Source organism: Danio rerio, chromosome 4 (assembly GCF_052040795.2).
Source record: "Danio rerio strain M-AB ecotype USA chromosome 4, GRCz13ab, whole genome shotgun sequence".
Classification (NCBI taxonomy): Eukaryota; Metazoa; Chordata; class Actinopteri; order Cypriniformes; family Danionidae; genus Danio; species Danio rerio.
The window spans coordinates 3,778,260-3,805,029 of record NC_141024.2 but is presented as its reverse complement, the minus strand read 5'-3'; the positions used below and the strand labels follow the sequence as shown (position 1 = coordinate 3,805,029).

The window sequence follows — 26,770 nt, the reverse complement described above, 5'->3', positions numbered from 1 at the left end:
GGCTGTTTTTTAACAGCAGATGGCGCCCTAGGCTAATGTTTAACAGCAGATGGCGCTCAAAGACTAGCTTTAAACCGTGGACGTAGCTCTAAACTAGTTTTTAACAGCAGATGGCGCTCAAAAGCTAGTTTTTAACAGCATACGTCGCTCTAGGCTAGTTTCTAACAGCAGATGGCACTCTAGGCTGATTTTTAAGAGCGAACAGCACTCAAAGGCTAGATTTTAACACCTGATGTCGCTATAAGCTAGTTTTTAACAACAGATGGCGCTCATAGACTAGCTTTTAACAGCAGACGTCACTCTAGGCTAGTTTTCAACAGAAGATTGTGCTCAAAGGCTAGCTTTTAACAGGGGTTTTTGCTCTAGGCTAACTTTTAACACAGATGTCGCTCTAAGCTAGCTTTTAGCAGCAGATGACACTTAAAATGTAGCTTTTAACAGCAGTCGTCGCTCTAGACTAGTTTCTAACAGAAAATGGGGTTCTAGGCTAGGTTTCAACAATAGACAGTGCTCTAGGCTAGCTTTTAACAGCAGGTGTCGCTCTAGGCTAGTTTATAACAGCAGGTGGTGTTCAAAGACTAGCTGTTAACAGCCGACATTGCTCTTAGCTGGTTTTTAACAACGGATGGTGCTATTGGCTAGTTTTTAAAAGCAGACGTCGCTCTAGGCTAGTTTTTCACAACGGACGTTGCTGTAGGCTAGTTTTGAACATCAGATGGTGCTCAAAGGCTAGCCCTTAACATTGGATGTCGCTCTGGGCTAGTTTTTTAACGGCAGATGGCGCTCAAAAGCTAGTTTTTAACAGCAGACGTTGCTCTAGGCTACTTTTTAACAGCAGATGGCGCTCAAAGGCTAACTTTTAACAGCAGACACTGCTCTAGGCTAGTTTTGAACAGCAAATTACGCTCAAAGACAAGCTTTAAACAGTGGACGTTGCTCTAGGCTATTTTTGAACAGCAGATGGCGCTCAAAGACTAGCTTTAAACAGCATATGTCACTCTAGGCTAGTTTTTAACAGCAGATGGCACTCAAAGGCTAGCTTTTAACAGCGGACGTCGCTCTAGGCTAGTTTTGAAAAGCAGATGGCGCTTAAAGGCCAGCCTTTAACAGTGGACGTCACTCTATGCTAGTTTTGAACAGCAGATGGCACTCAAAGGCTAGCCTTTAACAGCAGACATTGCTCTAGGCTAGTTTTTAACAGCAGATGGTGCTCAAAGGCTAGCTTTTAACCTCGGACGTCGCTCAAGGCTAGCTTTTAACAGCAGACGTCACTCTAGGCTAGTTTTTAAACATCGAACAGCGCTCTAGGCTAGTTTTTAACAGCAGATGGCACTCTAGGCTAGTTTTTAAACAGCAAACGGTGCTCTAGGCTAGTTTTTAAACAGCAGATGGTGCTCTAGGCTAGTTTTTAAACAGTAGATGTCGCTCTAGGCTAGTTTTTAACAGCGGATGGCGCTCTAGGCTAGTTTTTAACAGCAGATGGCGCTCTAGGCTAGTTTTTAATAGCAGACGGTGCTCTAGGTTAGTTTTTAAACAGCAGATGGCGCTCAAGGCTAGTTCTTAAAGAGCAGATGTCGCTCTAGGCTAGTTTTTAACAGCGGATGGCGCTTTAGGCTAGTTTTTAACAGCAGACGGTGCTCTAGGCTAGTTTTTAAACAGCAGGTGGCGCTCTAGGCTAGTTCTTAAAGAGCAGATGTCGCTCTAGTCTAGTTTTTAGACAGCAGATGGCGCTCTAGGCTAGTTTTTGACAGCAGACGGCGCTCTAGGCTAGTTTTTAAACAGCAGATGGCGCAATATGGACTTTTTTTTCATCACCCATGAGGAAGAGCGCTTGTGCATTCAGTGAGCAATGTAAATTGGCTTTTATTTCACGAGATTAATGTAAACGCAACCAACACACGTGTAATCCGCTTAAACATTTCCTAAGTTTATTAATGATTATTTTAAGATTAAGTGGCATTTGTAAGGAATTATATGCAAGCAGAGTATGGCTGCTTGTAAGCATACAGCACCATCTGCTGTTAAAACTATCATAAATGCTGTTATTCTGCATGCCAGGCCAGTAGATGGTGATATCATCTGTAAAGAAACATCAAGTGCCCGTGCACATACAGTTCTGTAGTCCACTAAATTGCTGTTTTGGTTGTTTGTTTGTTTTGTTTTTTTCAGTTTTTATGCCCCATGTTGTCCCATGAGTAGGCCGCACGGAATCTGTGCGCGCAGAATTCTGCAGATTTTTAGCCCATCATTTATTCTGTTTATTTACTTGTGTAAATGTGTGTAAATTTAGATTTATTCAGTTTTTAAATTAGTTTCAGTAATATTATTGACTAATATGAAAATATTCATATGATTTGTTTACAGTACAGTTTGTAAAGTAATATTTTCTTTCTTTTAGTAGATATTTTAGTAAATATTATATAAAAGAATTACTCTGTTTACCAAATAATGTGGATCCAATTAGATTTGCATTGTAAACATTAAATACAAGTTAAAAAGTTATTACTTTTTATTTAATATATTAAGGTTGTAGTTAAGATACTCCCAAAATCATTGCACATGATTCTGCAGATTTTTACCAAAATTCTGCGCAGAAATAGCAAAAAATGTCCGCAGATTCCGTCTGGCTCTACTCATAAGTTAATGAATCATTAAAATTAATAGTTTTGAAAAGTTTTTTGTTAATTGCTAAAATCTGTTTTGTGGAAATGCCCCATTATAGAAGAAAAAATAACAAAATAAATACACAAAAATAAATAAATTAATAAAAAACTTTAAACAAGTAAAAAATAATAATAAGTCAGAATGGATTAAACTGGCTGAATGAAACAAAAGAGATAGAGTACATATTGCTTTAGGAAGTTTCCTTTACATGGAAGCAAATGGTTTTGCTCAGTGTTTTCTCCTGAAATCATAACCAAACACATAGCCTAAAATATTATTTCAACCAAATGCAATTTAAATCTCAGTGAATTCCTGGTGAAATCGGCAACTTGACCAGTTTGGAAACCTGTTTGGAAATAAACATTAAGAAAACGACAAAATGAGATTAAACAAATGCTAACATGCTGCTTTGTTCATGTTATTTTAAAATAATGATAATTTCCAAACATGTTTGCAAATAAAGCACAAAAAAACAAAAATGGATAAAAATTGCACTGCTTTGCCATAGTGACATTCATTCATTTCTAAAAGAGGGACGTTATAGTTATACTTCATAGCTTTGGTACAGCTCATAATGTGACGCAGGAGCACAAAACCAGTCTTATGTTGCACAGGAATATTTTTGGCAAATTCCAAAAGTTTTTAGTTGTATTCCGGCAAAATATAGTGCTATCCTAACAAACCATACATCCACAAAAGCCTATTTATTCAGCTTTCAAATTATGTATAAATCTCAATTTCGAAATAATTTACACTTATGACAGGATTTGTGGTCTAATGTCAAACTTATAAACTGCAGTACAGACTTTTGTTGCACTAAAACAAGATCAATATAAGCTTTCATAACCAGGTCAGTTTGCAGTTCTGTTTACTTAGGAAAGGGGTGTCCAAACTCGGTCCTGGAGGGCTGGTGTCCTGAAGAGTTTAGCTCCAACCCTAATCAAACACACCAGAACCAGTTAATCAAGCGCTTACTAGATTTACTAGAAACTTCCTGGCAGGTGTGTTGAAGAGAGTTGGAGCTAAACTCAGCAGGACACCGGCCCTCCAGGACTGAGTTTGGACACCCCTGACTTAGGCGGTCCTTCATTCAGCTCTGGAAAAATATATATATATTATTGTGGCAATAATTCTATAGAATAATCTCTGTTGATTAACGTGCAATGGGAAAAGGCAAAACATTGTAACCGATCGTCCTCGCCTCGTTTTCACAACCTTAAAAGTATTACAGCGCCAAATCCACATGGAAGCACTTCACCCATAATAGATGGCGTGGAAGGGATCCGGGGTTGGTTTTTTAGCTCTGACAGTTTCGCATTGGCAGCAAGGCAACACGGTAATAATCGTACATTATGTTTGCGGGGGGGTAAAGAAGAGGCGTCACAGCAAACACAAGCCGGGTTTCACAGAGAGTACATTGTCTCAACAACTATACATGATTATTCCTCCTCCTCCTCCTCATATTATATAGCAACACTTTTATAAATAAAAAAGTATCTCCGATAGATGAAAGTGCAACAAAAGGGATCTTTAGAGGAGTTCTGCCTCCGTAAGAAATATTACGCAAATGACGAAGACCTTCTCAGAGATCAAACAAGAGGAAATTGAGTTTGTTTTGTAAGATTAAGGAAACAGATTAGAATTAAGGGAAGATTAAGGCTTAAACCCAAATTATACATTGGTTTTTAATATGGAATATGCGTAATATGAATTTCATTATCGTACAGTATATGTCTTGCTTCTGGTTTCTTGGTTTAGTGTTGACACTATGTGGATAAAATGCCCCAAAAACGTGCAAAAATAATTCAGTGTTTATCTGCAAACTGTGCATTGCAAGCATACTTAGAAAAATCAGGCATGCACATAAACTTGTAACTGCTTTTGCACTACTTATTTTGTCCACAAGGTGTCAACAATGAAAGAAAAGTAAAGAAACTAACTAGTGAAGACAGCAAAAAAAACACAATATCAAATGGATTAAAGGATGTTCACTTGACTGTGTGTGTGTTTGCTAATGTACACATACAAAATGTATATTCTTTGGGGTTTATTGACCTTATTCTGCGATGCGGAAGGGTGCTCGTTTTTGCAATTATATTGGAACTGCTGATTCAGAATGGGAGAAATTACTAGAAAATAATAAACAGCTGAAAATGGTCAAAGGACTTGCTCTACAAAATAGTGTGTTCATGAATATACATAACAATAAGTATAATATAATAAGAAAAATATCAGTTTGCAACATCAAGCAGCATAACAAGCTGTTTTTAACGTCTAAAAATTAACGGAAGTGAGTGAGAATGGAAGTCTCGAGCCAAGAAGATTCCAATGGCTGCGCCCATTCGTACATGAAGAATAAAGTCAATAGTCACTCATCAATTTGAGCATAATTATTAAGCAATTTCTGAAAAGTCTAACTTTTTGCTAAACTAATAACTTGAGTTTACCATTTCCAAAGAATGGTAGACAATAGATTGGTGCAAACCTATTTGGAAATAATCATTATTTCAGTTTAGTGATGAAAACATAAAAAATAAAACACTTTACTCGTGACATCAACATTAAATTGGCATTCGCAATACATATTACAGTTGTAGTTTCTATGCAAAGCTAGACTTTCAGTCAAATTTAAACAGAACTGTTTTCTATTGTGTTGTGCTATTATTGCATTATATTGTATTATGATGCTAAATAGGCATTAAATCATACACAATGAGGCCAGGAATGTGTACACTACTGTTCAAAATACAAGTTTTCATGATAATAATAAATTAAATATTAAAATATATTAATATAAAAACGAGGTGTTTGAAGTAATAATATTATTTACCAATTTTACAGTTCATTACTGCACGTTTAATCAAATAACTACAGCATTTGGGAGCGTAATATGCTAAGATTGTTGTTTTTTATGATTAAAGGAGCATGTTATGCTCCCAAATTCTGTATTTATTTGATTAAACATGCAGTAATAAACTCTAAAATTGTTAAATATTATTATAACTTAAATACATATTTTTGTTTATTAATATATTATAATATTTAATTTATTATCAGTCTTCAGTGTCACATGATCCTTCAGAAATCATTGTGATTTGCTGCTCAAAAAACATGCATGAACTAAAAACAGCAATTATATAAAATAAAAAGCTTTTATAACATTATAAACGCCACTTTTGACCAATTTAATGCATTTTTATTAAATATAATCAAATAATTCCCTGTTAACTCTCTGAGAAAGTCTTTGTTTCTGATGGTTGAACACATTTTAGGTGCACAAATGACCTAAAGACATCTTTAAAAAAGCAAACAACATTGGCAACAGACTCGACTGACTACCAAAACTGGCTCACAGCAATGTACCTTACCTCTTGACGAGGCTGAAATTCTGTGGGTACATCCAAATTTCAGTAACTGTTCCTTTAGAAAAATAAAATAATAATAATAATAATAATAATAATCTGAGAGTATAAATGGACCAATCGAAAGACGCTCTATAAAGATACACACATGTATGACTGCGGAAGATAGAAATCACTAAATCCTTTAACCTCTGAGTGATACTAACAATAAATACAAAATAAAAAAATCAAACAATTATAATAAAAGATATGTACACACATTTCCAACAATAATACTTTTTTTAAATGGCATACAAATATACTTCTGCTCAACGTGTGAAGCACTAATCGGGTCTGTTAGAAAAATTAATAAAGAGCGATAAATTATTATACAAAAACTCATCAGTCGCTTTACAACAGGCGCGCGAGTCCTGACGTCTGAATCCACGCAAGAAATACTCGAAAACCTGAATTCATCCCATTTAGAAAAATACGACTTGCCAAAAAAAGCGTCTGTAAAATATTCCCTTAATTGAAACGTTTAAATTCCCCTCCTATTGTCTAGGCATGAATTTAAGTGCACTTCAAATCGACACGGTTGAGTCTGAAGGAGTTTTTTCCTCTGTATTTACATAAAAAATGAAAAATAAAACTCAATATGTGCATCGCTGAATGTCTGAAACGGGTCGTGTGCTGGTTAAAAATCGGAAACTGAAGGTCTTGAGACATCGTCATTTCAAAGCAACTCTCAGATGAAGCTTTTTGTGCGCTTTTTTTTTTCCTAACAGGAAGGGAAAGGAAGAAGCCCTGTAGGGAAAGTAAACGCATATGCTGAGACTCAACCGTAGCGGGGACAGAGGCAGCGGTGGATAAAGGCAGGACAGACACAGTGCTGGAGTCCCATCAGGAACCACGGGACATCCAGGAGCTTCCAGCGTCACCACAGATTTGCACTGCATCAGTGAGGGACCCTTGCCTGCGAGAGAGATCAGGTATTTAGCATACGTGCATGAATTTGTCTTATATGAATTTCATTATCGTACAGTTTACGTTTTGCTTACAGTTTCCCGGTTTAGTGTTGACACTATGTGGATAAAATGACTATAAAGAGCGTAAACAAATCAAAGTTGACCTGCAAACTGTGCATTGCAGGCATGCTAAGAAAAATCAGGCATGCACAATAACTTGTAATTGTTTTTGTACTACTTATAAGTTGTCAAACCTAAAAGAAAAGGAAAAAACGAACTACTGAAGACAGCAAAAACAGCACATTATCAAATGGATTATACTTTGAAAGGATGTTCACTTGACGCTGTGTGTTTGGGTTTGCTAATGTACACATATATAAGTATGAATCTGTCTTAAAGGGGTCCCGTTATGCCTTTTTTACAAGATGAAATTCTCAGCATGTGTCTATGAAGTTTGAATAGGTAATAAAAGCACTACAGAGAAAAAAAAATCAAGTTGGTTTAGAGTTATTTTAAAGGGGACCTATTATGCAAAAATGGGTTTAAACACAGTTGTGTGGCAACCGTTTGTGAATATAACCAGCTTCTAATTGGAAACATGTATTTATAAATCATTTTATAATTCTAGCCAAAATAAAACAAATAAGACTTTCTGCGGAAGCAAAAAATAGTATAGTACACACTGTGAAAAATTCCTTGCTCTGTTAAACATTATTAACATTATTTAAGAGGGCTAATAATTGACTTCAACTTTACATAAATACATATAATTGTTCATACATCAAAATATTAAAAATGTTTAAGGATTTAAGGTGCTGATGACCTCTAAACGCATTATAACAATGTTGTGAAAAGGGTGCATTGATCAGTGGGGAGTGCATAAAATACAATAATATAAAAATGCATGCATTTCATTGTTTCTCAATCATGATATACCTCATAACTCTCAGAACAGAGACCTTCTACATACTTTGGTTTACTTTGCTCGGAAATGTATTCTTTTAAAGTGTTTAAATCAATGGATGCTTGAAGACTGCAGCATAATCCCACTTGAGGCTTTCTCCACGGCTATGAAGAACAAACTGTTCCTATTTCATCTGACCTGGGATCCTTTCTTTCTTGGATTATCTGGGAACCTCTAAGACTCTAAAACTAAAAGCTTGTCTGTTAGATTCAGCCTGGACAAAGAAAATGTAATCCACTTTTTCTGTAAAATAATTTTGTATTTCTTACTATTTATGAATAGTTTAAAATTTTATGATTTCATGTTAATTTTAAGTGAAGTTTTAGTCATTTAGTAGTTTGTTTTTGCTATAGTTTTATATCAATTGTAAATTTGTATTGGTTGGTTTGGTATTTTTAGATGTATTGTTGTATTTTTTGTTTGTTTGTTTATTTAATAACAATAAAATTGTATTATTGTTATTTTAATTTTCATGAGGGAGTCTGGGTTTGAATTATATGAATGATGGATATCATCTTATCTGATATGTTTTTGCACTAAAAAATTATGCATGCATTTGCCAATCAAAACACCATCAGTACCTGTCTGCTCAAGGTGTTTTGTGGTGTTTCTGCGACCGCCGCCAGTAAAACACTGCTGCTCTTCCTGAAAATCCCATCCAGTGCAGTGGATTTGGTGGTTTTGCTGGGTTTGTCGCTGCCGGTGCTCGATCCCGAACTCTTCCTCTTCCTCCCATCAGAGCCTCCAAATGGCAAAACACTGAGAGACGGGACGCCAGTGGGATCCTGCACTCGTTTGGCCCTCGAACTCAGAGCCATCGTCCCGTTACTGATGTGTGCTGGAAAATCATAGCTGTTCCCATTCTTCCGCTTTTTGGGTATTTCTGCTGAGGCTTTCTGGTTTTTGGCCGGTTTATTCCTCTGCTGTCGGGGCCCCGGTTCAGGGTCCCGAATACAGAAAACGCCAGCGCCGTTGTGAGAAAAAGAAAGCATGGAGACGCCGTCCAGAGGAGCCGAGAGAAACGCTGAGCTCAGAGGAGAAACTTCAGATGCACTTTCCACCGCTAGAGGGACTTTCCTGAAACCAAACAGGATATGACATCATTGTTAAAAAAAAAAAAAAATCGCTGCTGACTTCAATTTGTTTTGTGTGCTGAATCAAATTAAATTTTTAAGTCATTCCAACTTACATCAATCAAACTGACTCAATATGTCAAGTACAGTTGTTTACAAACTTTATAACTTTTTACTATAATTGTTTTTCTTTTTGTTTATAATTTTATTTATGACTTTTATGGCAAATTACAGTAAAAAAAAGACAAAACAATTATATTTTAAAAAGTATAGATCGCTTCAACTTAAGCACATAGTTGAAACCAGAAGTTTACATAAACTCTTAAAAAAAAACACCATTTTTAAAAATGTCTGATGGTAAATCATATTAAACGTTTACTATTTTAGGTCCTTTAGGATTCCCTAAATGATTTACATTTGCTAAATGCCAGAATAATAAGAGACATTTTTTGATAATTTTTTATTAATTTCTAGACAGTCAAAAATTTCATACATTTCCTTGGTATTTTTTAGCTTTGCTTTTAAACTGTATAACTTTGGTCAAATGTTTTTGGGTCTCCTTCCACAAGCTTCTCACAATAGTTTGAAAGAATTTTGGCCCATTCCTCCTGACAGAATTGGTGTGACTGAGTCAGATTTGTAGGCTGTCTTGCTCGCACAAGCTTTTTCAACTCTGCCCACAAATTTTCAATAGGATTGAGATCAGGGCTTTGTGATGGCCACTCCCAAACTTTCACTCTGTTGTCCTTAAAGCACATTTTAACTCATTTGGCAGTATGCTTAGGGTCATGGTCTGTTTGGAAGACCCATTTGTGGCCAAGTTTTAATTTCTTGGCTGATGTCTTGAGATGTTGCTTCAGTATTTCTACATAATGTTCTTTCTTCATGATGCCATCTATGCTGTGAAGTGGACCAGTCCCTCCTGCAGCAAAACAGCCCCACAACATGATGCTACTGCCCCCATACTTCACAGTTGGGATGGTGTTCCTAGGCTTGTAAGCTTTCCCCTTTGTCCTCCAAATGTAACACTGGTCATTATGACCTAACAGTTCAATCTTAGCTCCATCAGACCACAGGACATGTCTCCAAACATTTGTCTTATTCCCAGTGTAATTTAGCAAATTGTAAACTGGCTTTTTTGTTGATTCTGGCTCGTTGATTTTCTCATGTTGTCACACAAGGAAGCAGTGTGTTTGAGGTTTTTCTTAAATACTATTCTACAGCTGTGCCTCCAATTAACTCAAATGTTGTCAATTAGCCAATCAGAAACCTCCAAAACTTTGACATCATCATCTGAGCTTTTTCAGAGGCAGAATAATCTTATTGCTTGTAAACAACAATTTCTCAATAAATATCTCTTTTATTATTCGGCTATTAAGCATAACAGCAACAAATGTGATAATCCTAACTTGCCTAAAAGAGAAAAAGTTTAGTCACATTAACATCTGCCTTTTTTTAAATGGTTATGAGCCTTTTTATTGTTTATGTAAACCTCTGGTTTCAACTGTACAATGAGGAAAAAAAAGCCTTTAAATGTCACTTTAAGCTGAATACTAGTCTCTTGAAAAATATCTAGTCAAATATTATGTGCTGTCATCATGGCAAAGATAAAAGAAATCAGTGTGTGTGTGTGTGTTCTGCACCTCCACATCAGAGAGTTGACGTGTTTCTCCACCATGCAGTGAAGCGCCAGCCTCACCCGATCCCACCGTCTGTCAAACACGTAATGACCCCGTCCCATCAGCCGACTGCTGAACGCACAGCACTGGAGCAACACAGGACATTAGTCAGGACACACGTCATACACTTCAATGGACCCTTTATAGAAGACCCTTTTTAACACACCTTGGTGTTGCCATTAATCGTATTTTCATGCAATATTTTAAAGTATTTTTATTAAAAATAGGGGGACCGAAACATAGTTAATGGATTTATTAGCATTTTTCAGAGCAGTCTGAAGGTGAATTTCATGTAATCCAAACCATAAGCAACGTAGACGAACTTTTTTTGACTCTGTATATAACTATATATATATTTATACAACAGTTCTGTCAGGATCTCGAATCCGATTGGCTGATAGCCGTGATATATTGAAGTAACATCAGCATCCGTACAGCCTCTTTACCCTTTGTGTATTACTCCGCCCACATACAACCAGGAACAAGCAGACACCACAGTTTGACAAATATTACTGTTGTTAGACAACAAAATATACTTTTGAGGCTTTTTTAATCAATTATTTGCAAGAATAGTGCCTATTTTAAAATATTTACAATATCTGAGAGACAGCTCGTCTGCAAAAGTTGATGTTTTCTATCCACAAGAGGGCGACAGAACCACATAATAAGCCCTTACGCTTAGAAGATATAACAGTCTGATTTGTAAATACAGCAGATCAAATCAATATTAAACTGGTAAGCAATACCTGCCAACACTTCCGTTTTTCATGGGAGTATCCCGTATTTCAGACCAGTCTTCCGCAAACATCCCATTTTTATTTCTTTCTAAAAAAACTCCCGTAATTTCACCAACCCCCCTCTTTGGTACAGTCTGTAAACTGAACACCCCCGGGTTGCCAACTTTGGTACAGTACCCGATCGAAGCGGTCGCCCAAAACCTGCTACATCCTGTTCTCAACCTCACCCCCGAACACTCTCTCTTCCCCCCGGTCTCCCGCGTTTTCAGAGACATGTTGGCAGGTACGATGATCTCTCTCTTTTTGTATGTTGTAGTGCTGTATTTATACCGATTTGCTCGCATATCAGAAAAGTGTGTTGTGTTGGCAGATTAAAATAAGCAAAGTGTGTTTAGCGTTTTTCCTTATCGCAAACACAACAGCAGTCTGGTAACGTTAGTGGATTTGTTGTTATTTTCGGGGTTAATTATTGTAAAATCCTGATTGCAACAGAGAAATACTGTAGACTGTAACACTGTAAGAAGATATCTCTGTAGACTGATGGCATTTCATATCACGTTCAGCCTTATAATCTTAAAATGTGAGCAAAATCAGCCGTTTTGTCATCACTTTAGACAGAATCATTCAAACAATAGCTGTAACGTGACTTTGGTGAATTAGTAACGGCTTCTGCTGTTCTGATGTCAGCTGCAGATGTGAATGAATGGCGGAAAAAAGTAGTTCCTAATAAAAAAAAGAGTTTTTAGAGTCTCCGTGTTTGATTTCTTATTTATATACAGGACTGTGATGTTGAACTGTTGTATAAATGCAATATCACACTCGTAGCAGTGCAATATGGCTGTATATCAGCACTGCTGGGATGCTAAGGCAATGCACGCCTCCCACTAGTGCTGATATACAGCCATATCGCACTGCTACTCGTGTGATATTGCTTATATATATATATATATATATATATATATATATATATATATATATATATATATATATATATATATATATATTACATCCTATATTAGTAGTTTTACTTTTAAATAGTCAAAATCCTTTAACATTTAAAAAGCATCTGTATTCTCTTGGCTTATGGTGCATGTTGAAAGCTAGAGTGTTAATAAGCACAAGGGTAAAAAAATGCACAAATCCAGAGTCTATTTCTGACTATGACTTGCAGTTTTAAACTCTAGCATGAGTTGAAGACAGAAATGTTAGTACTCTAGAGTGGTGAATAGTGTTTTAGCTCAGCTCACGCTCATGGCTCGTGGGTGGTTTGGTGAATAATGGCACAGCAGCTTCTCAGACTCTTCAGACGGCTCCATTTCTCCTTCATCACTGGACAGACGCGTGTCAGCGCTGGGTTTCTGCCAGCTGGGCACTGGATCTGGAGGAGGGGGAGCGGGTGCTGAGCTCAAAACCACTGCACCGGCACCCCCACACACTCTGAGGAACAAAACAAAACATACAGCATTTATTTATTTATGTGCAATCTTTCATTTCGTTTTTTAGGCAGAAAAACAGAACTAAGAGAAAACAGGGAATATAACAAATCCCCCATAACATATACAATACAGATAAAGCAACGTGCAAAAAGGTTGGAAAAGGTTGCCAGATGGTAAATAATCACTTATATGATCTTTTCATAAAACAAAGTTTTTCTGATTGTAGACTATACGTGACTCATTTAATCCAGTGTTTTTTTTTTATGTGCAACATTTCTAAAGGTCTTTTTTATTTTCCATCTCATATTAACATTTCAATTGTTTAGTTTTAAATTCATTTGTAAAATAGAAACTATTCAGCCTTTTTTTAAATTGAAATGTTTTCCGATGTTTGTCTTTTTAATTATTGATTTTACCATTAATTACATAGCCAATGGTATTTCTTCCCATTTTGAACTAGCATTTGGTTTAAAATATTCAGGTTTATTCAGTTTTTTATGGATGTGTTTTTATTTATTTAATCTTAACATTCCATTTAGCTTTAATTTATTTTTATTTAAGTATTTATTTTTACTAACAGGGGTTATTTTTTTATTTTTGCAATATATAGTTTTGTATAAATTTTTAATTTGTATTGTTTGCTAATACTGTACAAAACTATATGTTCAAAATATAATATAATATATATATATATATATATATATATATATATATATATATATATATATATATATATACACACACACAAAGGGGTGAATAATTCTGTGTGTGTGTGTGTATATGCTGAATATATATATATAGTTAGTTTATAGTTATATATTTAGTTTATAGTTATATATTTAGTTATTTATATATAGTTATTTATATATAGTTTTATATATATATATATATATATATATATATATATATATATATATATATATATATATATATATATATATACACACACACACAAAGGGGTGAATAATTCTGTGTGTGTGTGTGTGTGTGTGTGTGTGTGTGTATATGCTGAATATATATATATAGTTAGTTTATAGTTATATATTTAGTTTATAGTTATATATTTAGTTATTTATATATAGTTATTTATATATAGTTTTATATATATATATATATATATATATATATATATATATATATATATATATATATATATATATATATATATAGTTATTTCAGATTTTCCAAGAAAATATTAACACTTCAGTTCTACTAAATTTAAAACCAAACAATACAAATTTACAAACTATATAAAACAGATAAATATGAGCTACAAAATGACTAAAACTTAACTTTTAAAATGAAAACATAAAATATAAAACTATTCCTACTAATCATAAAACGTCTCCCTGATTTAAATGACCATTTATTTGTTCTGTCAATTTAAAAATAAAAGTACAATTCTTTAAAATGCTCCTATTTAACTTTACAGGTCTCAGTACGTACTTGTGTAAGTGTGAATTGGCCATCCGCAGTTTGAGAGTGGGCGTAGTCTTGCCATTGGTGCAGCTTGTTGATAGGCTGGGTGCTGCATCATGTGACGGTGTGACCTGCACTGACTGGCTGCCTGCTTGAACATCTTTTTTCGGCCCCGTCTCCTTTTCCTTCGCCCGTCCTTTATGCTCCGCCAAGAGGACGTCAAAGTCTTTCCTTCGCCCCGGGACGGCTCGCCGGTGGGTCAGAGAGTGAGTCTGCAATACAATCCATCAAACACAATGTATAATAGTAATTAAGTTTCAATGTATGATGATTAAATGATGCATTAATGAGGGACGGTACCAACCTTACAGGTTAAAGATCGAGTACAAGGCCGCTTTGTCTCCGGGTCCAAAACCCCACAGTGCTTATTAGGATCAAACACTCGCCCTGAACGACAAAATTAAAATCAAAAGGCATATTTGGCTAAAAATAACACAAACATGTGGAGTTCAGATGCAAAAGCCTTTAAGTGGCATCTGAAATGTTCTTTTTAAATGAGCATTTTCCTCAGGATCCTGTCTATGGGTTCAGTAATTTCACATTTATGGCAAATAATAGTTTAGATTCATTGCCTTTAAAGTGAAATAACTGCACAAACATTGGAGCCTGAGAAAAATGCTAATTTTAGATGGCACTTAGAGGCTTTTGCATCTGAACTCCTACCTGAACATGTGGATAGAGTAAATACCTCATCAATAAGCTACTCATATAAGACAAATAATACAGGTTATAATAAATATTTGTATAATATCTTTTTGCATAAGGTATTTTGTACATCAATCTGAACTAAAAAAAATGAATGTACTATTAATTTTATTTAATCTGTATTATTATTAATATTTCTATTAAGAAAAGTTTGTATTTTATATGCATACAATTTAAAACTGTATACACATAGGCATGTATATATTAATGTATCTGGATTTTAACAAATTTATATACACACATACTGTACATACATATACGAATTCAATTAAAAATGTAAATACAAAATTTATATATGTATATATTTATACAACAGTTCTATCTGGTTCTCGAATTTGATTGGCTGATAGCCGTGATATATTTAAGTGATATCAGCACCCGTACAGCCTCTTTACCCTTCGTGTATTACTCCGCCCAAATACAGCCAGCAACAAGCAGACACCACAGATGTAAAGTTTAAAAAGATTCTAGCTCAGCTGTTTAACTGTCAGCTTATGATTTGAATCCAACGCAGAAGAAAGTAGTTCCTCATACAAAAGGGTTTTTAAGACTCTCCATGTTTGATTTTGTTTTTATATACACAATTATGCCGTCAAACTGTTGTATAAACGCAATATCACAGTCGTAGCAGTGCGATATGGCTGTATATCGGCACTGGTGGGAGGCGTGTGTTAGCATGAGGCTGCAGACCGAGTGCCTTAGTGCCCCCACCAGTGCCGATATACAGCCATATCGCACTGCTACTCGTGTGATATTACTATATATATTATGTCTATGAGCTAGGCTATATTTGTAATACTTAAATATTTTCCCTATATATATATTTTTGCCGCTTTTCCTTAAAAATGTTTAATATATAAATATTTTTCATTTTCATTTAGTTTACTTTGAGCTAAAACTAAGATAATAATAATAATAATAATAATAAAATTATATATTTAGAAAATTTTATATTTACACAACAAAATTACTGAAACATACACTAAAATGAACAATAAAACAAAGTATTAATATTAGGGTTGGGTCGATCCATCACGATAGACATCATGACGCTGAGCCGACATTGCAATCCTCTGCTCCGCCCCCCCTTAAAGCAGCAACCCGTTCGCGAAAAATACACACTCAGGCCCCGTTTACACTAATACGTCTTAGTTTTAAAATGCCATTTTAGAACGAAAACGATCCACGTCCACACTAGCGTTTCATTTAGCATTTCTGAACCGCTCTCCATCCACACTATACCACTGAAAACGCACATCACAAGACCAAACACAAACTCGGCCATGTGCTGCAGCGTATGCGCGCGTCTGAGCTCCAGCAGTCAGCGGGTGCTTTGAGCACAAAAGCCCAGAGAGCAGTGCATGTCAGACAGTTTATCAAGGATGTACCGCTGGATGTCATCTCACTATAGTTGTTAAAAGTGATATTCAATTAATCTTGTCTCAATCTAACGACTCTTCGGTCTTTTGAATCTATCAAGTAACGTGTCACAGCGTCAGTACACTGCTTCAATCTTTCTCTATCACGCTTGTACTTATTAGTTTTAGTAAAAACCTCAGATACTGTTGGTTGGTTGGTTGGTTGTGCGCCTTATTTACCAACCAAGTTTGTGGAGGACATCATAACGACACAGATCACTCTGCCTATTCATGCCAGAGTCCCTCAGAAAAAATGATTGACAGGTGATAATTTGTGTGTAACTTATCTTTATTTATTTATGATTTGTTTATAGGTAAATAACAAAGACCTTGCGGGACAGGTAGTTGAAACTGTAGGCTACAATTAATCAATTCACTATGTATTAATTAATTATACATAAGTAATTAATTCACCGCCAACAACGACGACAATGCCATCGTCCATCGCGATGTTTCACGTTAAACATCACACCATGCCAAATTGGTCGACATCGCCCAACCCTAATTGATACAATTACAATAGTATCTCATGCATCGTAAAGTAACACCATATGTCAGATGTACTGGAATCAGTTATTATTATCTGCTAAATATCCCCAAGCCATCACTTTCAATGTTTTTCTTCTCATTTCATATGCACCCTATCTAGACAGCAAGGCTGGAAGCGGATTTCAGTGCAGAGCTTTTATCTCTGTGGTATTTTAAACACAATGGAGAAACACTCTGAGTGTCTGTGGTGCTGCTGCACGCAAAGCTGAGGATCTGGCAACCCAAAGCAGCCAATTACACAGCATAAATCAAAGCTCCAGTGGGGGCGAAAACTGAGTAAACAACGTACAGAGAGAGACGAGTGACCATCCGCTCAAAACCAGTCCATACTGAACACAAAGACCAGCAACTAATGAACATGAGCATGTAGTGTCATCATGCCAAAGACAACAGAATTGAGTTATTATATAGTTATTAATATATAGTTATCATATAACAATGTGTTAAAACATCTCCATTAACCAAACACTTTTAAAATATATTTAAACAGAATTAAATTAATAAAGGAGGGCTAATAAGTCAATTTAATTTAATAATAACTTGAATTTAATGTTGTAATAATGTTAGTTTTTCTATTTCTTGTAAATACTGATAAATAAAGTATTACAAAAGAAACATTTATGACTCAACGCACACCAAAACAATCCCCACTCACCTGAAACCCTCCGATGTTTCCCGCCCTTGGCTCCATTCTGCTGCTTCTTGTCTGGAGAAGAAGGCGGGACTATTGTTCTGCGGTCCAATAGGGAAGGAGATGTAGAACTCGCAGGTCTTTTATCCAGTGGGGAGGGGGCGGGCCTTTTCTCCAGAGGCGACCGTGATGGGCTGGGCTGCCTGTCAATCATGGATGGAGGAGTAACCGAGCGATGAGTCACAGGGCCGCGGCCGTTCAGAAGTTTCTCCTGACTTTTCTGAGATGCTGGAGACGTCAACGAGGATTTAAGAGGAGCAGAAGATGGAGAGGAAGACGTGGAGGAAAGAGAAGACACTGGAGACGCAGATGTGGAGTTCACTTTAATATTAGAGCCCTCCGATCTGCTGAAACATGGCATCTTCTCTAGACTCACCACCGGCAAAGACACGCTGGAGAAAAGACAGTCAAGATGTAAAGATGACAAGTCCAACAGGGAAAACCAGCAACAATCAAGAATGCATGGTAATATGCTGTCATTATAATGGAAGTCAATGGGGCAAAAACAGCTTCCAACATAATGAAAGGGTAGTCAATATTCCCCAAAGTCCTGTAGGGAGTTTTTCACGCACCAGGCTTTGGCTCGAGCTCCTTTGGGTGGGTAGACGGCCAGCGGGGCCCTGCTGAAGCGAGAGTGAGGGTAATCTCGAGGGACCCTGAAGGCCAGCGGCTCCCCGTCGCTCTGACCCACAGAGAGCTTGGCCTTTACAGGAACCAGAGGCGTCCTGGAGCTGCTGGGCGAGCAGTGCCTCCTCTCTGGAGATACCCAGCAAAACACAACACATGCATGAGAAACAGACGCATGCGGGGCAATGCACTTTAAAATTGTCTGATCTATAATATTATGAAAGATCTTCTGAAAAAAGGGAGTCATGGGATGCTGTAGCATTGATGAATTATTTCACAGTGTACAAAATTATGCTAATCAGTTGTAAAATTGTAATATTCGAGAGAACTGTAAGAGACAGTGTTCGGCTCATTAATAAAATCTTACATGAAAAAAAAAGTAAAAATAAATAAATTTAGTATATAATATATATATTATGAATATATTATACACAAAATAAATACGTAATATTATATAATATTTTATTTTAAATATGTATTAAAATATGATTTATAGATACAGTACAATAAAATAATATGATATAAACTAATATACAATAAATTATTTAAAATATTAATTGAAATAAGATAAAAATATTAAATAAGATAATATAATATATAATAAATTCAATTGAAATGTTAATTAAAATATAATGATTTATAGATACAGTACAATAATAAAGTAATATTTTAATATAAAGTTAGATTTTATATAATAAATTATTTTAAATAGTAATTTAAATATATCAAATATATAATATAATATATAATATATATATTAAAAATAATAAATTACATAATAAATAACTTTAAACATTTATTTGATTCACTTGAAATGTTAATTTCAATCTAATGATTTCTATATAAAGTACAATTAAATAATTTATGATTTATAGATACAGTTTAATAAAATTACATTTATATATATATATATATATATTGACTTATGGAGACTTATGGAGACGCATTAAATGTGCATTCAAAATAAGCATAACTTTTTATGCATTCACAAAGAATCATTTCATAAAACACCCATACTAGTTACACCCGGTTAGGTCCTAGTTTACTATTTTACTATTTAAATACAGCACTAGTTACCATGCTTTTATTGTGGTTTTACTGCATTTACTAATTTTTTAGACTTCAAAAGAGGCGAGAAATTCTCACAAGTATTAAATTACAAAAGAACCACTCTAAAAGCATCTAAATAAAAAACTTTGCAGCATTGATGATGTTCCTTCATTTTCATTCATTAGTTCCTTTTCTTTCGGCTTAGTCCCTTTATTCATCAGGGGTCGCCACAGCAGAATGAACAGCCAACTATTCCAACATATGTTTTACACAGCGGATGCCATTCCAGCTGCAACCCAGTTCTGGGAAACACCCATACAGCTCCAATTTAGTTTATTCAATAGTGCATGTGTGTGGGGCAAACCGGAGCACCCGGAGAAAACCCACACCAACATGGGTAAAACATGCAAACTCCACATAGAAATGCCAACTGACCCAGACGAGACTCAAACCAGCGACCTTCTTGCTGTGAGGCAACCATGTCATTTTAAATTTCCAATAAATTCATCATGCATAAAACAGAAAAAACATCATGCAGTAATACATATTGATATTAGTATATTCTTACGATTCTTGCTGTGCATGGCTCTGGATGGCTGGAGACGCTCCTGGTCTACTCACTGTGAACAACCTGCAAACACAAACACACACAAATCAGTGGCCTACAGCATGTTATTGATGTCTGGGGTCTCAAAACACGCCAGAACACCATACAGAAAAACTGTAATAATGATCATAAAAATAATAATAATGCTGCATCTGGCAGCTCATGAGCCAGTCTTTGGCCTTCACACCGCATCTCATCCACCAACAGCAGACTCCAAAAACAAAGCTGATCACAGTGAGAAGAAACCCCTCGCCCACTGTCGAATTTGACCACCGACCAAGAAATAAATAAATGACCCTTAAGGCAAACTCTCCTATAACGTTGTCGTTGTGCACTCCCCTGGGAAATAGAGTATCATTTCTGAGCATGGACGTATAGCATAGCAATAGCAGTCCAATTTTTGACCTTGCAGGGTCATTTTTCTGGTCACAATGAGGAAAATGGCTCAGAAACCACACAGAATGAAGTATCTTGACTATGTAAAAATGCCGATGTATCCTGTGAGATTTGTTTTAGGGGTAAGATTGGGGAATTAGGAGAGAATATACAGTCTCTAAACATCATTACTTCTAAGGCAGGGGTGTCCAAACTCAAGTCCTGGAGGGCCGGTGTCCTGGAGAGTTTATGTCCAACTTGCTTCAACACACCTGCCAGGAGGTTTCTAGTATATCTAGTAAGAGCTTGATTAGCTGGTGTGTTTGATTAGGGTTGGAGCTAAACTTTCCTGGACACCAGCCCTCCAGGACTGAGTTTGGACACCCCTGTTCTAAGGGAAGTCCTCATAAAGATAGCCTTACAAGTGTATTTGTGTAAGAGAGTAAGTGCGTGTCTCTCTTTCTCTCGGTGTGTGTGTGTGTGTGTGTGTGGTCTGTCTGACAGACGGCAGGAAGCTACAAGCACCAGCTGATCTGCATTTGTTTACATCCGGAATACTCGCAGAAAATGACCACTAGCTGTAGTGCTCACGACACACACACCCACACACACACATGCAAAAAAAACTAAGCAAACACGTGAGGCGTGATCAAAAGAAGCACTTACCCAGCCTGTGTGCTGGAGGGGATGAACGAGAGAGAAAAAACAGAAAGCGAAAGAGTTTCTGTGCTGCGGCGCTTGAGCTGAATAGCTGCGAGTCTTTGACCCCTGTGCTGAACCTCGCAGCTGCCTGAAGGGAGGCCAAAGAGAAAAACGCAGCTCTGGATGTTTTTTATTGAGCAAACGCCACCAGCAGGGGGCGAGAGTGAGGGCCATCTGCCAACAGGCCTACTATTAGCATTGCCTACCATTAGCCTTGCCTCCTGCCGAGCGAACACCTCTCCGTTCGTGAACACACGTGGTCTGGGCACAAGACCAAAGGCAGATGTGAGCTGCTGAGCTCCAGCAAACCCCCGGATAAAACCAAAGCAAACACGGCGAGCTGGAAAACCTCTGATGGAGGAGGACTCTGCCCTGCGTGTGATGAATATGGTGTTGTTGTTGTTTTAAAGGAAAGCGCATTTGTTTTTCTCTTGTTCAAATGCATTTACTTCAGAAGCAAAAAATTTTTAAAAATGGTAATAATCGTTGTATTAAAAAAAAGTATTTCATTTCTTAAATTAAGCAAGATCTAATTTCATTTTGATACTTTTCTAAAAGTAAAAAATACTTTTCTTTTGCTTAAGAAAACATGTTTGTACTGGAAAACAAGACAAGTGTATGTATGAAAGGTTATGACCAGGGGTCCGTTCTTCGTACGTGGATTACTCAGTTAGCTGGATTTGGTTAGTGAAGATTTGACACGATCCAGGATCGTTTTGTTTTTTAAAACTGATCCGAGAGTTGTTGTCATGGCAACAGTTCTGGTAGCTCAAACCTGGTCGGGAGCAGGTTCAATTCATATAAACAGGATTAGATCGGGTCAGTTCAAGCAAAGATAATGCTGAAAGAATGTACTGAATTTTCTTACAGTAGTAGTTTTATACACATGGGAAAATAGTAAATATTTCAACTAATATATATATATATATATATATATATATATATATATATATATATATATATATATATATATATATATATATACATATATATCTATATATATAACCTACACTAGTCTCACGGTTCGGTTACGATTATCATGCCATCGATTCGGTTCAATTCGATATTTCGGTGCATCACGGTGCATTGACGGTGCTTTCCATACACAGTTTTTTATTTTCTTCACAGCAGCATTTCTTGTATTAAAATGTTTGAATATATTTATATTTATATATTATTTGTAATACAATTTTGTCATTTAATACATACAGTCAGATATATAAACTGTAACTTTAAACAAAACGAGCATTTAGCAAATAATATAAACAAATATAAACATCCAGCTCAATTTCTGATCCTTGTCTAGTTCTCTTACACCCCTTTGATTGGTCACACCCTCAAAAAAAACGGTTGCGATTGGCTCTTGCGCGCTGCGTTCTTCACAGATGAGTGATGCTAATAAGTGGCAGCGGCGATGTCACAGCTGATGTATGATAGACACGGTGGAGAAAACTCTGCAGACACGCGCTCGTTTCTGGATGCAAAAGTAACGCTGTAAAACAGCCGATATGAGAAGAAAAGCCACGCCAGCAGGTCAAATGGGCCACTGTGTGTGTGTGAGAAAGAGAGAGAGAGAGACAGAGACAGAGCGAGAGACAGAGCGCGCGCGAGAGAGAGAGAGAGAAATGGAGTAGGCTACTTTCATTCTCTTGATCTCAGTGAAATAGGGGCTATTGTTGTATATGTCAGTGAAAGCACTGTGATCCAGCAAACACACACAGTGAAATTGTGCACAGTTTATGAGTTTCAAGTAGTTAAAGCGCTGAAAATACTCGCGATCGCCTCCCTCGCGACAGAGCGCATATGAGGTAAATGACGTCAGTAATAACCGGTTATGATTATTACTCAACCGATACCGAATTGTCCGCGTCTGCATCGCAGTGCACCAAAAAAACTTTTATTTTTGACACCCCTAATATATATATATATATATATATATATATATATATATATATATATATATATATATATATATATATATATAATTTATGCAATCTGCACCCCCGAAATAAAAGTAAAAAGACTGCCATCTGGTTGTGCAAAGAGAAAACGTATTGCTTTTTACTTTTTAGATCGCTTTAATACAATTTGCAGTAATCTCGTCCCATACAGCTGCCATTGCATGGCTCAAAGATACTTTCTAGTGTGCAGTTTAACACAACTGCCTCTAGGAGTCGCCAATGGAAATAAAACAAACAGACGAGAAATACACGTACACCAGACATGAAGTTGGCATGGATCAACGCATATTCTCACGTTCATTTCATCGTTAGTAAATCCAAATATGAGCGTGAAACCTGGCGTACACAAAGTTTTTGTGTGTACACAGCATTGATGCATTCGGGATCTCAACACTGTGTTGAAATGTCAGTTCCCTACCAATCTGGCAAAGGTTATGAAGCCTTTTCTAAAGCTTTAGGACTGCAGCAAACCACAACCATTATTTACAAATAGCAAAAACATGGAAAAGTCGAGACCCTTCCGATGAGTGGCCAGCCAATCAAAAAGACCCAAGAGAGCAGCGACAACTTATCCAAGAGGTCACAAAAGACCCCACAACAACATCCAAAGAGTGTTCATGACTCCCCCATAAGAAAGAGACTGGGCACAAATGGAAAATAAAATATTAAAACAGCTTCAATAACAAGCTAAACAACCTGGATACTGTTACCTGGATCCAGTCTGTTTCTCTCACACACAATTCTGTAATATATGCTGATGATGTTCCCTACATTAAAACTGTGTCTTAACACACTGTGGGTGTAAAACTGAGGTTCAAACGGCTGTTTTGTGGGATGCAACACGTAAACAATGACGTAAACAGCAAATGACTGCATCATTTCTGCCTCACAGCAGTGAAAACTTCTGTTATATCCTCACACCTGGTTATTTTCGCATATCAGCTGTGTATTTATGTGCTTTAGGCATCGAATTAAGGGTTTTATTTAATTAGGAGTCCACTGAGACAAGCATAACTATTATCATTAAAGCACAGACTGAAGCTTCAGCACAGAGTTGTTGTTTGCTTTTATTCGTTTTCATTATTTCATGAAATAAAAATTATGGGGGCAGAATGTGCCTTGACGATACTGTATATAATTGATGGATAACACACACACTTACCGTATGGAGTCAGGTCGTCCTGAGGCTTATAGACTCTTTTGCAGACATGGCAGAAATCCTCATGGGCTGAGACGTGACCATACACGAGCATTTCTACAACCCAAAAACCAAGCATCGATTTTAAGACTCAACGATATTGAAAAAATGTGACATTGCAATAATTGTATCGCTGTGATATGAGTAGAATTTCACCATTTTCTCCTGATATTTACAGCAGAATCAACTCTTTTTTTTATCAGTGTCTGAAACAGCTTGTTTAAAAGTCAGTCTATATAAACCCCTCCCATATCACAGTCCACTCTGCTCTAATTGGTCAAAAGATTACACTCTACTCTGATTGGTCAGAAGATTGCACTCTGCTCTGATTGGTTAGATTGATCTACTCTGCTTTGATTGGTTAAATGGCTGTTTTCTGTTCTGCTCTGATTGGTCAGAAGGCTCTACTCTGATTGGTTAGATGGATCTACTCTGTTCTAATTAGTCAGATGTATATAATCTGCTCTGATTGGTTAGATGGATGTACACTGCTCTAATTGGTTAGATGGCTCTGTTCTGCTCTGATTGGTCAGAAGGCTCTACTCTGATTGGTTAGATAGATCTACTCTGTTCTAATTAGTCAGATGTATATAATCTGCTCTGATTGGTTAGATGGATGTACACTGCTCTAATTGGTTAGATGGCTCTGTTCTGCTCTTATTGGTCAGAAGGCTCTACTCTGATTGGTTAGATAGATGTACTCTGCTCTGGTTTGTCAGAGGGATCTACTCAGCTCTGATTGGTCAGAAGACTTTGCTCTCCTTTAATTGGTTCGGTGCATATACTTTAATCTGATTGGTTCGATGGCTCTGCTCCAATTGGTCAGAACACTTTGCTCTGATTGGTCAGAACTCTTTACTCTGCTCTGACTGGTCAGAAGGCTCTTCTCTGCTCTGATTGGTTAGATGGCTTTACTCTCTTCTGCTCTAATCTGTCAAAAGTCTCTACTCTGCTCTGATTGGTTAGATGACTCTGTTCTGCTCTGATTGGTCGGAAGGTTCTCCTCTGCTCTGATTGGTTAGATGGCTCTACTCTGTTCTGCTCTTATTGGCCATAAGGCTCTGCTCTGATTGGTCAGAAGGCTCTACTTTACTCTGATTGGTCAGAAGGCTCTACTGTACTGGGCTTTGTTAGATGGCTCTACTCTGCTCTGATTGGCTATGGAAGGCTATACTTACTCTGATTGGTCAGAAGGCTCTTCTTTACTCCACTCTGATGGGTCAGAAGGCTCTACTTTACTCTGATTGGTCAGAAGGCTCCACTCTGTTCTGCTCTGATTGGTTAAATGGCTCTAATCTGTTCTGCTCTGATTGGTCAGATGCTCTACTCTATTTTGATAAGTCAGAAGGATCTACTTTACTCTAATTGGTCAGAAGGCTCTCTGTTCTGCTCTGATTGGTTAAGAGGCTCTAGGGGTTCTTGATTGATTCTTATTCTTGTTCTTATTATATTATTAATAAATAAACACCATTTTTATGTAAAAAAAAATCTTCCAATTATACAAATAACAAAAAATAAAAGATTAATAAAGTTTTAAGGTAAATAAAATATTAACAATTCATTGTAATATTATGGATTAAAATAAAAACAAAATTATAAATATTTATATTATAAATAAAAATGGGATATTATATAATTAATATAAAATATATACAATTAAATTAAGTACTTGTTTTATAGATGTAATTGTTATTTTCTTTACTAAAAATAAAAAAAACAATACTTAAATGACATCTGACAATATTTATAATCCTTAAACAACATTTATCTGGCTGCATAATAATAATAATAATAATAATAATAATATCCAGCAAATAATCAGCATGTTGAATCAGCAGCTAAAATGTTGGTTTCCTGACATTATCACCAAAAACAACTAGTGTAGGTGTAAACAGTGATTAATCCAGTATGAACACTGACAACAATAATAACACAATGACAGGGAAGAAACGCCCACACACACATACACACACCTGCAGAACTGAGTTTGACCACTTCTGTATCACTTCAAGAGCTTCTTCTCACCAGTATCATAGCAAAAATCTGAAAACATCATAGACACACACACAAAATAATCAACATTAAAACACACACTGTAACCAAACAGTTAACTAGCACTCACACACAGTTACAGAGACTGGTAGCTAGATGGCTGTCTAGATCCAGCAATGCAACACACACACACACTAACGCACAAACATACACAAATACACACACACGCACACACAATATGTAAACTTATACACACTCGTCTCGTGGCGCACTAACATTCGCGCGTTCTCGTGTAAAGTAGTGTAGTGCATGACAGCTGTCAATCACTAGTGACGTGCGCTGATATGAATGCATGCGTGTTTACAGCGCGTTGTTTATGCAGATGCACGGAGGCACGGATGCGTCTAAAAGCCTGGCGTTATGGATTGTCGTACCGGAGCATATCCGGGTGCTGAACGGGACTTACGGTGTGTGTTTTGGCTCCCGTGTTTGGCTCCGGTGTGAGCGCGCGGCGGTACTGCGTAGCCATTGCTCTTCCTTCTTCCTTCACAGAC

The 26,770-nt window shown here is 36.5% G+C and overlaps 1 protein-coding gene and 2 long non-coding RNA genes across 6 annotated transcripts in view; 2 read left to right on the top strand and 1 right to left on the bottom strand.

The window, feature by feature from the left end:
- Nucleotides 1-420, top strand: part of LOC148679896 (uncharacterized) — a 1,410-nt gene extending 990 nt beyond the window's left edge. Inside the window, exons 2-3 of the long non-coding RNA XR_015942170.1 lie at nt 32-289; nt 352-420. This is a non-coding gene — a long non-coding RNA (uncharacterized LOC148679896). The remainder of the gene's footprint in view (nt 1-31; nt 290-351) is intronic.
- LOC147844601 (uncharacterized) overlaps nt 1-14,547 on the top strand; it is a 17,939-nt gene extending 3,392 nt beyond the window's left edge. Inside the window, exons 2-3 of one of the 2 annotated variants that reach the window (XR_015482464.1) lie at nt 6,794-6,997; nt 14,295-14,547. This is a non-coding gene — a long non-coding RNA (uncharacterized LOC147844601). Of the gene's footprint in view, nt 1-6,793; nt 6,998-7,980; nt 8,525-14,294 lie in introns of those variants that run through there. The other variant, XR_015482465.1, reaches the window with a different exon arrangement.
- Nucleotides 2,754-26,770, bottom strand: atxn7l1 (ataxin 7 like 1). 3 transcript variants are annotated; one of them, XR_015482431.1, is made up of 13 exons: nt 26,683-26,770; nt 26,198-26,267; nt 24,189-24,281; nt 19,950-20,012; nt 18,277-18,460; nt 17,669-18,096; nt 14,646-14,728; nt 14,309-14,553; nt 12,674-12,863; nt 10,654-10,775; nt 8,519-9,014; nt 6,700-6,981; nt 2,754-3,579 (listed from the first exon to the last, which is right to left on the bottom strand). XR_015482431.1 is itself a non-coding variant. In XM_087247862.1 (12 exons), the coding sequence occupies exons 4-12, from the start codon at nt 19,963-19,965 to the stop codon at nt 6,964-6,966; spliced, it is 1,782 nt and encodes a 593-aa protein (XP_087103988.1). In that variant the 5' UTR covers nt 19,966-20,012; nt 24,189-24,281; nt 26,198-26,267; nt 26,683-26,770; the 3' UTR covers nt 5,839-6,963. The 3 variants fall into 3 exon arrangements, 1 of the variants encoding a protein (XP_087103988.1); XR_015482432.1 differs by having other exon boundaries at nt 2,754-3,571; XM_087247862.1 differs by lacking the exon at nt 2,754-3,579 and having other exon boundaries at nt 5,839-6,981.

Bases quoted from the DNA above. Each gene is read 5' to 3' on its own strand.
- atxn7l1 (XM_087247862.1), bottom strand. The intron at 14,729-17,668 runs GTGAGTGGGGAT...TTTGTCGTTCAG, and splicing joins GAAACATCGGAGGGTTTCAG to GGCGAGTGTTTGATCCTAAT. The intron at 10,776-12,673 runs GTGAGCTGAGCT...GTGTTGCTCCAG, and splicing joins ACCACCCACGAGCCATGAGC to TGCTGTGCGTTCAGCAGTCG.